This window comes from Poecilia reticulata, linkage group LG11 (genome assembly GCF_000633615.1).
Source record: "Poecilia reticulata strain Guanapo linkage group LG11, Guppy_female_1.0+MT, whole genome shotgun sequence".
Taxonomy (NCBI): Eukaryota; Metazoa; Chordata; class Actinopteri; order Cyprinodontiformes; family Poeciliidae; genus Poecilia; species Poecilia reticulata.
Window position 1 is genome coordinate 16399194 of NC_024341.1, and position 16024 is coordinate 16415217.

The 16024-nt window shown below is 40.0% G+C and overlaps 1 protein-coding gene across 6 annotated transcripts in view; it reads right to left on the bottom strand.

Annotated features, from left to right (window-relative positions):
• Nucleotides 1-16024, bottom strand: part of trps1 (trichorhinophalangeal syndrome I) — a 183355-nt gene that overhangs the window by 39398 nt on the left and 127933 nt on the right. For all 6 annotated transcript variants that reach the window (XM_008422123.2, XM_008422121.2, XM_008422120.2 and 3 more), the window contains 3 exons: nucleotides 15456-15666; nucleotides 15094-15334; nucleotides 9537-10308 (listed from right to left, as the gene is read on the bottom strand). In XM_008422123.2, coding sequence (XP_008420345.1) covers nucleotides 9537-10308; nucleotides 15094-15334; nucleotides 15456-15666 — 1224 coding nt within the window. The remainder of the gene's footprint in view (nucleotides 1-9536; nucleotides 10309-15093; nucleotides 15335-15455; nucleotides 15667-16024) is intronic.

Sequence of the window (16024 nt, forward strand, 5' to 3'; positions counted from 1 at the left end):
GTTGTAGGTGTGGAGCTTCAATAATCAAACAAAAACTATGTATTTGTTTGATATTTCCAGTCATTTTATTTTTCCACAAACTCACTGAGATAGGACATCATACTTCTCGAAGCAAGGGAACCTATTACTAACAATATTTTTCTCAGAATATCACTTTCAATGATCCAAAATAACAGTTTATGGAAACTTCAGAACTGATGATCAGAATTAGACATTAGCGGCACAGCAAAAAAAAATCTAATTAAATAAACTGACAGATACAACGGCTTGGAAGAAACGGCTCCCTGTAAAGATTTGGGCAGTTTATTAAACGTCATCGTTCCAAACCTGGAACAAATTTTGAGTTGTTTATGGTTACAGACATTCATTTTTATCCGGAGCATTTGAAAAAGTGACAGCCTATTGAATTTATATGAACCAAGACAGTTTTTTTTTCCCCCTATTACACACTGACAGATAAAGACGGAGAAAATGTGACCTGGAGCTATTTGTCAATCCATTTCCACCCATTTACTGGAAGCAGTTTTCCTTGAACTATTTACCATAGTTTTCTCCAACTGTTTCGGTCGTATTTGTCAAATTACATCAGTTACCATAACTGCCTGATTGTGTGAAAAAGTCAGAGATCAAAAGCAGAGATGCAGGAAGGAAAGGCCAGGAGACAGAGGAAAAGGGGAAAGAAGGCAGGGTTTTCAAATTGACTATTGGTCAGGGGTCAGATGGACATTTAATCTAACCAATCAGCTTCCTAATTACACAAGTGCTGCCAGATTGGTGTCTTTTATAAGTGTGTGTGTGTGCGCGCGTGTGCGTGTGTGTATGTGTGGCTGGCTGGCGTTGCGTGTAGAGGTCTTGTTGTAGCAAAACGAACATCTGGCCTCAATATTGATTCCATGTGTGAGCACACACACTAAGTCTGTACGCATGTAAATGTGCGCGCAAACACACACGCGTGCGCACACGCATACACAGGTTGCAGTGAATGGCTCCTGCCTTACACAGCCACACAGAGAGCAAGAGATGGAAAAAGAAAAAGAAATATCCAAGGACTCAGCGACTCGATGTGCAAGTCAGGCCAGAAAAACACAAATACAAAAAAAAAAAAAAAACATTAAAAAAAAATAAAACACATAAATGCATACATGCATACACACACTTTCAATAGTGCGTGTGTGTGTGTGTGTGCGTGTGTGTGTGCGTGTGTGTGTGGAAGATGATTATAACAGTAATTGATGTAAACGTTTAAATTACAGCTAGGAGCTAAAATAACCACTGTGTTTTAGCGTTGCCATGTCGACATGATGAAAAACAGCTGGTCTTTTCGCTGGAGGGGAGGGTGGAACGTATGTGTCACTGCCGCACAGACGAGCCAATGAAACACAGTGTTTGTAAGTGACATGTGTCTGAACAAATGAAATACTGTAAAAATAGAGATGTAATTTAACGGCTTGTTAGGCTGAAGCCAAAGTCATTACATGACATTACAAGGTAATACAGAATAAATAAGACTCAAAAGGTCTATTTCAACTGCTTTTTTTTGTTAAAGCATTTCAGTGCTTTAAATGTCTGAAAACTCCATCTGAATACCCTGTCTGAAAACTTTTAAAGGTTTTCTTTAATTTCTCCAAGCAGAGAATCAGCCAAATACGATTCCACAACCTGACAGGAAGAGTTAGTGGACAAGACAGCAATCAGTTCTGCTCCTCACAAATCTGACCTGAACGGAAGAGAGGGCGACTGACGAAACGTAAATGTAGGTGCTCTCTTCTGATGAGAATAAACTTACATTTTTTGGTCTAGATGCAAAATGCATTATGTGTGGAGGAAAACTAGTACTGCACATCAACCTGAACACTCCACCCTTATAATAAAACATGGTGATGGCAACATTAGGCTGTGGGAATGTTGCGGTTTGCATGGTAACACCACCTTTAAATTATTTAATTAGTAAAAATAAATAAAAAAATATCTGAAACTATTCATAATTGTTCTTCCTGGTCACAGTTATGCACTACTTTGCTTTGGTTTGTCCAATAAAATATCTAAAGAAAATTCAGGGAAGTTTGATGTTGTCGGGAGATACCCAACATTTTACAGGGCAATGTACATTCACAATGATGCAGAAAAATATTACATAAAGTCACAGAATAAAGACAGAAATATACAGATATTCGTCAGACAACCAGATTCTGCCCTCAAGAGAAAATACTATCTGAACATTTCAGCACAAACTACCTAAAGTTCATTCAAACAATTTCATTTTGTAGCAGCTGTTGTCTCCCTTCCCCCCCTCAGAAAAAAAAAGAAAATCAAAGTAAGCCATTGTCAAATAAGGTTCTTTAGGTAAGAATTAGCTTTAGTTGAGTTCAATATTGTCAGAAAATACTAAACTAAATCTTTGATTCGCAGACTGAAATTCTTTCCTGGAAACCCAAGCGTCTACGTACATCTTCAAGGTTCTACGTTGTAACGATCTAGGCTGAAAGTGCCATCACACTCAGATTTTAAGAAGTTTGTCTGAAGCTGGAGACGCATAAGGACTGCCCCGCCCTGCTTCCACAGAGTAACCCAAAATAAGAACCACACTGCCAAATCCCAGGATTTCAAAGTCAATTTTATGCACTTTTTTTTATTTTATTTTATGGGTGATCCCACACTTTACACTTTTAGAAGTGGGATGATGTGGCTAAAATGTTACTCAGACATGACCAGAAGTCTCCAGATCAGCTAATCTGGCAGTTCAAAGCATATGTCAATGGAGAATTGTCATCATGAGCAAACAGGGGAAAGGAAAATAAACCTACCTTTAAGTTTTGTGAGACAAAGATGCCAAGCTGTCACCTTCCACGTATGCCTGTTTTGCATGTGTGGACTACCCGGAATTAGCCTAGATGTGGTTAAAATGGTGTAATTTATTTTCCAAGCCAAGCGTAATGTTCCTTGCAGACAATCAGACTTCTGTGGACTGTCACACGGCGTAAAGCCACACTGTCATGACAAACGCTCTCTGATCTAGCAGATACACATAAAACTCTTCTACAAAGACAACACACACACACACGCACACACACACACACTGCACAAGAATTGCAGCAACCAGGTTTTCTATGACATTAAAAACAGGCCAACTCTGTTTTAGACACAAAAACACACCAAGACTGGGAAAAACATACATAAACTTTTTCTTTCTTTTTTTTTCCACCATGGCTGTGTTTATTTGAGTCTGTGTCATGATGGGAAATGTGACTACTACACAAACAAACTGAAAGGTCTGCAGCATACATCTTTGTCTCAGAGACTTTGAATATGTGTGCTTAAGAGGAACAGGGCGAAAACCACCGTGCATCCCATTGTCACGCAGACTCCGACAGTCTAACAAGATGAGGTAAATAAAGTGCTCATATTTTTTTTCTCTGTAATAGATGGGAATCATCATCTATAGTGTTCAGGAAATCAGTATTTAAACTCAGGCTGATCTCACTTATAAAGCTGTTTTGGTGCTTAATAGCTGGAGAGCAATTTGATGAATAGAAACGCGTGGTTCTGATGGAGTCGCATCGTGCATGGTATTTCTTTATGCAAATATGGCCAATATGAAAGGACACTACTTAAAAATGAAAAAAAGTAAAGAAACCACAAAGTCAAACGGTATGTGTTAACGTAACAGGTCTGGACTGAACTGAAAATGACACAGTTAGGCGTTTTAAAAGCTCCAGAACTTAAGTAAAATGATTCCACCATTGCTACTAAAATATTTTCTTGTCTTAATTGCTACAAAAAATAGAACTATAGGCACTAATGCATAAAAAAAATACATGATTCCCCCTTTAAGGCAGTCTTTGTCAATTGAAACATTTTGTTGTTGTTGAACCATCATGACTACAGCAGCTCGATTGTGTTTAAATATTATGATCCATTCTCATCTTTTTATGGACTTTGTTGTTGAATAAAACAACAGAAATCTTAGCAATCTCTCAGCATGAATTATTAAATACATAGTACTGTTTAAGAGCCTCAAGCCACCCACTGTTTCCTTAGACTTGTTTGCACAAAACCAAAACTTTCTCGCAAGTTACAAAAAAACATATGTATGGTTAAGTACATAACCCAAGATGGTGAGCAGTATTCATAAATAAATAAATTTAAGGAAAAAAAAAGATAATCTGGTAAATGCATATTTCTTTAGCTGATCACCTAATTAAAATGCTGATCAGAGCATCTCTACTCTCTGTAGTGATTATCTTACATTTTCTTCAACAAAAAACAGACAAAATCACAGATAAAGGTAATTTGAGGTGTTTAGTATTTAAATTTTAGGTTTACAAAGAAGACGGCACCGACATTTTCACCTTTATTAAACTTATCATGATGTGGTTAGATAGCATAAACATCATCAGATGACATTGCACTGCATCTTTCATATACATATACAAAAAAATAAATAAAAAAACAAACATACACACATATAGAGACAAATTAAAACATAAGCTCTAATTTCCTGTAGCGGATATAAAGTGATGCCAAATTATCAGTACAGCAAATAAGCTAAGTTTATACTTTAATTTCCTCCTCAAATACGCAGCCTCAGATGCGCTCACACACACTCAAATGCAAATGCACACAAATTGCATGCAATTAGGTGAAGAAGCAGCAGCGTGAGAAACACATTCAGTTATCCAGAAGCATGTGCACCGTAAAGAAGGAAAATAGGAAGCATCTGAATTAGAACTGAAAGGAACAGTCGCTGTCCACTAAACAAGGTTTAGCGGGATATTAAATGTGTTTCTTAATTTCTTCCAAGTGTCCGCTCCTTCTCACTTTCTTCCTTGTGTTTTTCTTGCTTATTTGCATTTTCCATTCCTTTTGCCATACTTTAGTTCGTTATGATCTTCACTGTCCTTTCTTTCAGAAGGAATCATCAGAAAGAGTCTTGTGTGATTTTTTTTTCTGTAGCCTTCCTTCTTTTCCCTTTCCTTTCTTTTTTCCCTTTGATTCTTCCTCCCCTAGTTCTGTCCTTATTTGTGTTCTTCCTTCCATACATCCTTTTTATTCTCTCTCCTTTCCTGTCCATTTTTAATGTGAATGTCTTTACTCTCAGTCTATGATATCTGGCTACATTAGGAACACATTACTAGAAGAAGTTCATACAGTAATATCCTGAAATTCATCCTCCTTGCCAACATCCATTCCGCTTACCTGCTGTCTCAGGAAATCTGGAATGTATCAGATAAACTCAATCTAATGTCGACTCACAGATGGTTTGGTACATCTGCACGTCTTCACATGTGTTTCCTTTCTATTGCCTCGCGGCTCTTAACCCTAAAGTCCACTGTGGCTCAAATGCCCGTCTCATTTCATTTATAAACTAAAAGGTTTCATTTGAACTTATTTTCTAAATCTGGCATGGTCTCAACTCTTCTCTCAGTCAAACAACGAGAAAGCAAAATTTCACAAAGACAAAACACTGTCCACGTAATAAATCACTGGGACAACAAAGCCAGCAGCAGGCCATTGCCTCAGCAAGGCAACAGTGTGCAGCGTTTAAACATCACACCTTTCAAAGAAAGTATTTCCCTCCCTCTGCAAAGCAAAACGCTGCACGTACCAGCATACTAAAGACTCCCGTTCTCCATGTGGACATACGTATGCATTTGCACGCCTGCACATTGGTGGTGTGCGCGCGTGCAGCCGAGCGCTTTAATGTCTGCGAGGTGCGCATCGATCCCCGTGTATCGGGCAAGTTGTCCTTTGAGGAAAGACAGGAAATGAAAGAAAAAGAATGAAACGGGGAAGGGGAGAGGCGGATCGATGCGGCGGAGAGCGTGAGTGGGGATTGAGGGAAAACACTCCGCAAAGGCAAGCGGAGCGCCGCACAGGTGAAGAAACGCACACACATATCTACAAACACGCACCCGCGCACGCAGGTGAAGATTAAATCCGACTTGGGGTATTTGTTTCCACTTTTGTCTCTTTTTAATCTTTTACCACCCCAGTGGTAACCCCCCCATGCATGGAGATATCGCATTACATTTCCAAATGTCATTTTATATTTTGGACAGATTCACTTACATCGCATCAATTTCTTCTCTCTTGGGCCTCATTCAACCGGCTTTCTCCTCCGTGTCTGTGTGTATTAAGCTGCATACAGGATCAAACTTTTACTTACAATCCTTTATTCTTCTCTCATTTTGAGTAGCAATGATTCAACTCCAGCCTATTGTGACGTCTAGAATGAATTGTGTCTGCATGAGAAAATCTGTGAAAACGTAGCATCGATATCTCTTGCTTCTCTTATTAAAATGTACATCTTTTTTTTTTTTTACTTCTCGGCTAAACAAATCAGAGGTCTGCGATAATCTCTAATTAAATAAATTGAATCTTCTAGACGTGAAGCGCTCGGCAAGGACAGATGCAAGATAAGGATGTTGATTAAACTTGCACGTCTTTGTTGCACAGTCTGAATCAACCCCATCACTCATTCATTGCACTGACTTGAAGCTGTACTGGTGCTGCAGGTAAAGATATGGGGAAAACACCAATTTCATCTTTCCTCACAGTAGTAAAATCTCACAAAGAAACATTTAGAAGAAAATCCACCTATAATCTGAGTGCATGGCATGCATAGGTTAAAATCCCATGTGTAAAAAAACCCCCATCTAACTCCACACACTAATTTGCACTCCAAACGGTTTCCATAAAAGAAGAGTCACTGAACAATTTGAACTTTTTTTTTTTTTTTTAAGTCCGCGACTCTTGTATAGAGGACGAAATTGCAGAAAACAACAAAACAAAGAGTGGCATTTTGCACTCAAGAGGTGTCCATTAAAACTATCATATGCCAATAAAGTTTGCAAGAGATGCCACTTTCACAATCACAAATAATGAATATATGAATCTTCTGCATGCTACTGGGTCTTCAACACAAACTGTGTGCTTTGAAATAAGTGTTCCAATTGGACCCAGCGTGAAACAAAAGATGAGTGTGTGGAAAAAAATCCCTCATTCCCAGACTGAACTGCAGCGGAGGATCTGTGATGCTGTGGGCCATTTTCTCTCCCAAAGGCCCTCAGAACTTTGTCAGACTGCATTGCATCACAAAGTCTTTGACACAACAGGAAATTTAAAACCAAAAAAAATCCCCTTACCTCAGCTAGATAATTAAAAATGAGTCGTGGCCGTGTTATTTAGCAGAATAATGATCCAAAACGCAGTTCCCACTTCCAAGACTCTGGATGATGCAACAAAGATTGTGCCCAGAAGAACGGTTAAGCACTCGTCTGTTTTATGCACAAAACCTGGTGAAGATTAAACGCAACCAAAGGGGTTCATGCACGTTACGAACAGCAGGGTTTATTAACATTTTCTGCAATAATTCATTTTGTTTTTACTTCACACATAACATCGAGGAGTGTCAGTAAATGCAGCGGCTGCTGTATTATTCTAGAAAGTGCCACAAACGGATTGCTAGTTAATTAGTGCGCTCTCAGTATCTTTATCTCGGCCCTCCCTTTCATTCTCATGCATCTCTCTTCTATTTCAGTGTCACTCTCCCACTTCTTTGCAGGGACACACGGCCCCACCCACAGTAATGAGTAAACCTCCTGCTGCCCCACCCTGCCAAGTTGCTGCCAACACCTCAGACACACAAATACACATTTGCAGCAGGCCCCACCACAGCTTGTACAAAGAAGTCATAGACTCAACTGTCGCGCTCGTATGCATATCCACACACACCGGTTCCACCCGTCTCCCACTTAATACTGCCAGTATCAGTGCCCTGACACCACAAATGCACACACATGCACGTATGCGCGCACACACACACACATAGAGAGAGAGAGAGAGAGAATAGTCTTTTCTGATCTAATGTGATCAGTGCAAATAAGCTCTGTGGCGCTGGTGAACCACAAGCTACGCCTGCCAGTCCATGACATCACTGCAGAGTGAAAAGCATTATGGTCCACAGAGTTGGGCAAAGGAAAGTGAGTGACAGGTGGGATTCATGGGAACAGTCGGTTAGCCACCCTCAGTTGCCAGGACGACGGGAAAGTTTCCCTGTGTTGTGAAGTTTAAAATTTGATTCAGAAGAGGAAGATGAATGTGGCTGATGGGAACGGGAAATGATGTCATGAAGGCATGTGCACAACAGATATGAGCGCATTCGTGCGAGAGGCTTTGCTGGCAAACATATTTTGCATAAACTGCAAATATGATTAGAGGCAAACAGATTAGGTTGTAGCAGCTCGCCACATGAGATCGACTCCACACACTGGAATCAAAGGGAAGATGATTTGAGGATGAAAGTGTATTAAAAGAGGCATTTTGATAACTAGCATTCCCAGCAGGAAGAATCCCAGAGTCGGGGCGGAACTCTGCAAAGTCCCAGAGTGAACGAGACAAAGCTGACCTGTGAGCTTCCATCACAAAGAAATCAGTACTCACAATGACTTACACAAGTATTCCTACCCCTTTAACACTTTGACACCACATAGCAATAGACTGGAATGGGATTTTGTGTGATAGAAATACTTAAAAATAGTGTATAATTACGAAGTGGTAGGAAAAGCATACGTTTTTTCTGTGGGTTTTCTTTTTACATACAAAAATCTGAAAGGTGTGTTTATGTTTAGCTCATCTCAGTCACTACTTTATAAAACCAGCCTTCATTTCAGTTACCGTCTTCAGACCTTTAGAGTACGTCTCCACCAGCTTTGTACATGTGAACATTTCTTTGGCTTTTTCTTCAGCTTATGCGCTAAAAACGTTCCACGTTAGGACGGTCACTTGCTGCATGTCTCCCAGTTATTCATCTCTGCCCTTCGTCATGTCCAGCTGCTAACGAATAAAAACCTTAAAAAAAGCTTCTCTGTCAGAAAAAAGCCTCTGCACACCATGGTGTTCCCACTTCCATGTTTTAGAGTGATTTTTGCAGATAGTTTGCCACCAAATATAACGTTTTGCATCTACACCAGATAGTTACATTTTGATCTCATCTGACCACTTTCATCTACACGTTTGCTGTGTTCATGACACCAAAATGTACGTGAGATGTTTTTTGTATCTCGCTTGCCACAATGTCTTTCTTCTCTCCAGAGTCAGAATTTGGGAAGCAAATAATTAGTAGCTGTCCCGTCAACCAATTCTACATGAGTTGTTGATCTCTGTTGGGTGCCTCCATTGTTGCCATCTTGGCTTTTCTCTTGCCTGGCCTGCCAGTATATATAGTACACATGCATCTATGGTGAGATTAAATTACACACAAGGGGAATCCATTTACTTACGAAATGACTTGTGAAATCAATTGTATTTAGGGGTTTCAGAGAACAGAATAGCCAACACACTGTGCAGATTTTTCTTTTGTAGAAATCATGCAAAATGTGAATAATTTTCCTTCCACCTCTGATTTCTGGATTACTTTGTGTTGCTCTGTACCATAAACCCCCCACATAACTCTTTTTTTTCATTCAGGTTTGAAAAAAACAGGAAAAGATTTAGCAAGGGACTCTGATAACGTGTGTGGTGCATGTTCTGCTTACTCTTAGCAGAGACTGGGATTCTTCTTTTGTGGTTCCGCCTTTCCCCTCCTGTACTCCTGCACCTCCACTTCCTCCTCCTCCACCTGGATACTGTTGTGAAGGTATCTGGCTCTGCTTCTCCCCACCTCCTCCTCCACCTGCAGTAGCTCCCCCTGGTCTCCCTCCTCCCAAAAACGACTTGGTATCTCCCAAAAACGGCTTGGTGTCTGCCAGGTAAACCATGCCAGGCGAAGCCATGCCTCTCTTCTGCTGCGAGCCCTCGTGATTGGCTGAAACGAAAGAGAGGGAGAGCGGGGAGGGGAAAAGAGAGGGGCTCCCACCTCCTGCTACTCTTTCTGCTACTCTCTCGGGCCCCATCCGCTCCTTGGGTACCCAGAGTAATCCGTGGGCCTGCTCACCTCCTCTTTCTCCCGGCCCTCTTGTCTCTCCGAGAACCCAACCCTTCTCCCGTTCTCTTTCTTTCTCCTCCACTCCCTCGCTTTTTACTACACCGCCGGGCTCCTCTCTGCCGCCCTCCGCCAATCGTCCCTCAGGTGGAGCCAGAGAGTACAGAAGTCGTAGATCCCCCTTGCTCTCCTCTTTAATGGCCAAAGTCGAGGGAGCTGAGCAGCCATTGGCCGAAAGCGCCAGCGACGGTGTCATTAAGGTGGGCTGGGAGCCTAACGAGGGAGAGGCGTCTTGACAGTGGGCAGAATTAAAATGGTCGAGGAGGGCCGATGAATCAGGAGCGGTGAAGTCGCAGTGTCGGCAGCGGCAACACGCGTGGACACGCCTGGTAAGAAAGAAAAAGTACAAATCTTCATTTTCGGTTTGAATCAGAAAACCAGATCGTGACATTGGGAGTCATCGAAACTAGTAATGAGTCATCACAGAAATACAATAATGTGACTGAAGGCAGCTCTGCAGACTTTGTTTTGTTTTCAGTTCAGACTCGGCTCATCTTTATGTCTACCCTTTTAAATAAGTAAAAGTCCCCCATTCACGCAGCTCCACGCCAGAATCGCTCACGGAGCGAAGAAAATCCGCCCCCCGGAAATGAATAAATCAAAAGTGCATTTGGCCCTGCTTGATTTCCTCAGAGCACTCAGGTCTTGACTTTCAGGGAACTTGTGGCCAAAAAGTGACTCAGAGTTCCACTAAATCACCACGAATTACTCGAAAATGGTGAGGAGCATAAATGAATCTGAGCATCAAGCACTGAATCAACTGACAACAAGCCACCTTCGTTTCCTGCTGGGCCAACCCCTGAATGCTTCGCTATATTTCCAGAGCAAGACATCAGGGTACGTTTTCTTCCTGGCACAGAAAAAAAAAACAAAAAAAACATGTTGGGTGCTTCATGTGTGGGCCAGCAAGAAAAAAAAAAAAAAAAAAAAAAAAAAAAAAAAAAAAATCAATGAATCACCTTTAACACATACCTACACCCACACAAACTCAGACCATGGGCAGCTAATTTACATTTACTTGACACGAGCCGTACTACCCAATAACCTTTATGTACTGTATGTTTTTTTATAGAAAGGGAATATTGTGAATGTTTATGCATTACTTCGATTATTCACCTCTTTGTTTTTTACGAAATTGTTTTCATATTAATTCTGAATGTTTTGACAATATAAACATTTACACAACATCACACTTAATTTTTATTTTGTTGCAGTTTTTGAGATGGACCAACATAAAAGCAGAACATTTATGAGGTCGAAAAACTCTACACGATTTTTACAGTTTTACAAATAAAATCTGAAAAGTGTGACTGGATTTGCATTTAGAACCTTTCAATCTATAATGTTTTCCCAACGTTACAGGTGCAGAAATTTGGAAGTATCTGTTAAAACTGTTCTGCACACATTGAGACAAAAAAAAAAGCCCTATTCCAGCTTAAACTCAGTCAGACTGAATGCAGATCATCTAAACATCAATTTTCCAGTCTGGCCAAAGATTCTCTATGACATGAGCATTTAAACTTTGACTGGTCTATTCAAACGCAAAGATGCTTTATTGTCCTACCAGGAGCCAAACATCAGCTGAAGTCTGACTGTTTCAGTACTCTGAATGAGTTTTCTTGAAGGAATGATCCCGTATTTAGATCATGCTTTTCTTTAAATACTATCAACACTAGATGGTTGGGACGTCTCTCTCTAACCGAATCCCTGATTAGTCTGCTGTGTTCATGAAACTGTGTGTTCACTAACACCTCAGAGGCTTTCACAGAGCATTTGGAGACTGTTTACTAAGTGACTTTTAAAGACAATTAGTTGTGCTGGGTTTTATTTAAAACCCAGCAAATAAAACCCAACCCCTTCCCAGAAAATGCCATCATTTTCCTTCCACTTCACTATTCGGCACTTCTATCTCCTGAAATTTCTGAAAATTACACAGGAGCTTGTTAAGCCAACATAAAACTTTTTAAAAAATCAATGGTACGAGTACTTTTTGAAAGGCTTTTAAAGTACTCTGAAAATATCTTGTGCTATGTTGTCGAGGGCTATTGTTTTGGCAGTCAAGTCATGTTGAACCAAAGCCTCACTTGCTCAGGTCGTCACCCAGCAGCAGTAATCTGCTAAACACTGGCTATTGCATTCACTTGACTTTTTCTCAACAGCAGCTTCTTATTGATGCCTCGCAGTGTGAGTATTTTACAACAGCAGGATATACAGTAAGTATGCCAAAAATGTCAATGTGAGCAGACATGTATGTAGAGAAGACACACAGCAATAAATAAATCAATGAAATTATACACAAAAAAAAGAAAAGAAAAAGCACAAATAAGAGGAGTAAATAGATTTTCTTTTCCTTCTCATAAGCTATAAGCTGATTCTCCAGCAGGTTAAAGAATGTCTAGTTCGGAGAGGCCATCTAAAACCCAATGGGTTTAGAGAGTGTCTTCACACTTGACAGGTTTGGTTTGATTAAAAGTAACTCTGGTGTGATTATTCTGTTAGTGCAGATCATTTGAAGCGATGTGACTGCCGTCATCCGGACCCTGGAGATGCAACTGGAGATGCCAAACAACTGCACCAGAACCATTTAGGTACGACAGCCACTGAACTAAAACAAAATATGTGAAAATATAGCATAAATCATCAAATATCAACTAAAGATTTATACTGCACTTTATTTCAAGATTACGTTGAAATCCTAATATTAGGTTTTATGTTATGCTTGTAGCACTGTAAGGCTTTCTAATGCGTTGCTAAAAATTACAACTTGTATCACAATGTCTTGTGTCACAGTCTTAGGGCAGTGAAGCAAAATGTTCACTGAGTGGTGATTTCCTGTTCAATTAAAATTGTGACATGATTAAGAATTTTTTTTTTTTAAGGCTGACACTTAAAAAGTCTGTGCTCGGTTTTGGAATCCATAGATTACTTGTAGCCAGTTAACGAAGACGATAAAATAAGCTAAATTAATAAATGCAATCTCAAAAAGAAAATTAAGATGCCTTTTCTGGCTGCTCTACCAAGAGGAGGGAACACCACTTGAGCGGCGTTTCTGTGTTTTTGTACATAAAATCTAATAATTAGCTTAGAAGCTAGGAGCACTGATTATACAATGCACTTTTTCATTTATATGTCTGGGTGATCACTCTTTCGGCAGGTAACCTTTTTTCTCATTACACCACAGCCCTTTGTGTTTCAAACACCACTGAATTAAATCCCGAATTTGTTCTCTAAAACTTTAGAATCCTTTTAGCTCTGATTGATTTTACTGGGGGTATGAAACTGTGGCTTTAGCTCACTTTTATTTGATCACAGCGCCGAGTTTCAGAGTATACGGGCATTTTGTTTGAAATGCGACTGGACCGTAAAAAAACATCTCATAACTGATTTCTCACCTTTCTCTCCTTTCTTTTTATTTCCCTACCATGCTTCACCCCGCAGCAATCTTTCTTTTGCAGACCTTTTGAAAATATATCTGTTTTATTATTTCTCTGGGATCCCACTAAAATCTTTGTCACATGCTAAATAGAAGTACAGAATCATAGATTATTTAATACTCAATATAAAAGAAAAATTACTGTCTTTTGTATTCTTGAATATTTTTATCCAAGTCAGGTAATCTCATTTAAAGTTATCTGTGTGTGAAGACCTAATTTTACTTCAGGGATGTATTGTAAAGTCATGCTTTGATTTCTTCTTCAATTTTCGCCAAGAATTGCAGAGCACAAACTGGCGAAATGACTGGTGAGCTTCAGAGAATGAAGACTGCCATCAAGAACCAACCTAACTTGCATCAGGTAAAGACAAAACTGAACAAGTGAGGTTTATTACTGTTTCAGGTTTCTCGCGGCTTTTCCAACATCTAGAGTGAACTTCAGAGGTAAATTGTCCTCGAATGTCAAATGGCTTGTTCTGTCAAAGAAAAAAAATGTAGGGATGACTGAAGGACCACTGTGTTTAGAATGGAGCATGCAAACAACATCAATCCATAATTGATTAACAGGTTTTTTTGTTTGATTGTTCTATCGGTTTGTTGTATGGTTAGCTGGTTTGTTATGCAGTGAACCACCAGTATTCACGAGAGTTTGCAGATTTTACCACAATTAGGTAAAATCTGCAAACATTTAGATTCGTCTTTGTAATAGTTTCAACACCAACTATACCTCAACAGGCACTGATACACACAATATAAATCATCGTCGCACAACCACAGAAACTAATCTCTGCACACTAATTTGAAGATCGAGTACATTTCACAAAAAAATATGCAATCAGGTAAATTCGCAAAAAGGCAAAGGTTTGCTGTTCTTGTGGGTAATTGGTTGGTGAGCTGACTGAATGCGAGCGAGCTGGTTGTGGTTGGAACGGTGAGCTGGTCAGATGAGTAATAAACGGTCTTTTTTATTTTAGCGGCTAGTAGCTTGGTTGGATATATTCATTACTCACTAGATGGTGAGTTGATTGGTTACGGAGCTGGTTAATTAATTGCCAGGCTAGTCTGCTGGTTGGATAATTTGTGAATTAGTTGGTTGAAGGAATTGATTAGTTGGGTAGTTGACTGTTAAAAAGGATATTCCAACCTGTCTCATCCAAGAGTAAGTTATAATAAAAAAAAATAGACACAAAAACACAGGAAGCACTCCTTTCCTGTTTAATCCTCTGTTCCGCATGAAGAAAATTCAAACAGTGCATTGGTAGGCATGTTTAAAGACATGCATATGACCTGGAAAATCAAACATTTTCTCAAGGACCACTCAACTCTTGCACCTGGCTGGAAACGGGTATGAATGGTATCAAAAATGGTCTCAAAAATAGTTTCACGAAGGGGTTGTTGCTGAAATGTGATCACCCAGGTAATCACATTTCCTGGGTGAAAAAAAGTGGTAGGGCCATCCAAGCACAGAAAATGCTTGGTGGCGTACTTGACTTTTGAATGAAATGTTTTAAGCAGCTGCTTTCAATACTTAGGTGTGTAGAATCCGGTATGGAATATTTTCTCTTCAGATGAGCCAATATGATTGGCATCGTAGTGAAACATATGGAGGATTTTCTTATTCACTACATATTGTCCAAAAACAATTATCAATTAGTTATTTGTGAGATGTCCTGCTCACCTGTAGTGTCTAAAAAGTTCTTCTTCCACTTGTGTGACAAAGCTACACTTCGTACAACTGTGCTCGGCCTCTCCTGCGCCTCCTCTGCCTCCCTCCTTGTCTCCTTCAGTCTCCTCTTCAGCCTTGACTTGTGGAGGTGCCCCCTTTAGTTTGATCATGCTGTGACAGCTCTCATAGTGTTGCAGCAACACATCGATGTCCGTAGTGGCAAACGCACACTGGTCGCACAAGTGAGTGACACCTAGAGAGAAGAACAGTATTAAGACAAAAAGAAAAACCTGAAAGATGGAAGTTTAAAATGTTCACATGAAGAAAATGATCAGCAAATGGAAATGGTTTGCTGCACCTATGCCTTTAAATACCTTGTGCAACAACAGGATGTGCCTGGTTAGAGGGGTGAAAGGTGGAACCAGAAATCACACTGGGGTCACCTCTCGGGTTAGGAGGGGTCACGCTGGGTGAGGTGGCAGCAGTGGGTTTTGAACCAATGGCGTCCTGCTGCTTAGCAGGCTGAGGAAACTTTGAACAGCATTTAGAACAGGTTGGCTTGCGGCAAGCAAAAGGGTGGGATACCTATCGAGAGAAATACTTTGTCAAACAGTTGTTTTCATGTTTGCATGCTACAGTTATTTGTCAGAATTGGGTTGATGAGTTTGAAGCACATCATAAAAAAAAAAAAAAGTGGAAGTCAGCAGCAGTAAAATTAGTGTGCATTATTAATAAAAGCCTAAAATATTAACTATCCTTTTTTGTATTTTTAGCAGCTGCAACAGCACTGTTTGGCAGCTGGCACAAAGGAGGCTAGGCAGTGTGCGTGGGCAGACTCAGAGAAGCTAGGGAATTTTAACTAAGCAGGAAATCGGAACAATTAACTCTACACCTGTTCATGGATTCCAATTCATTTTCATGCGCTTGCAGAAAAACGCATATA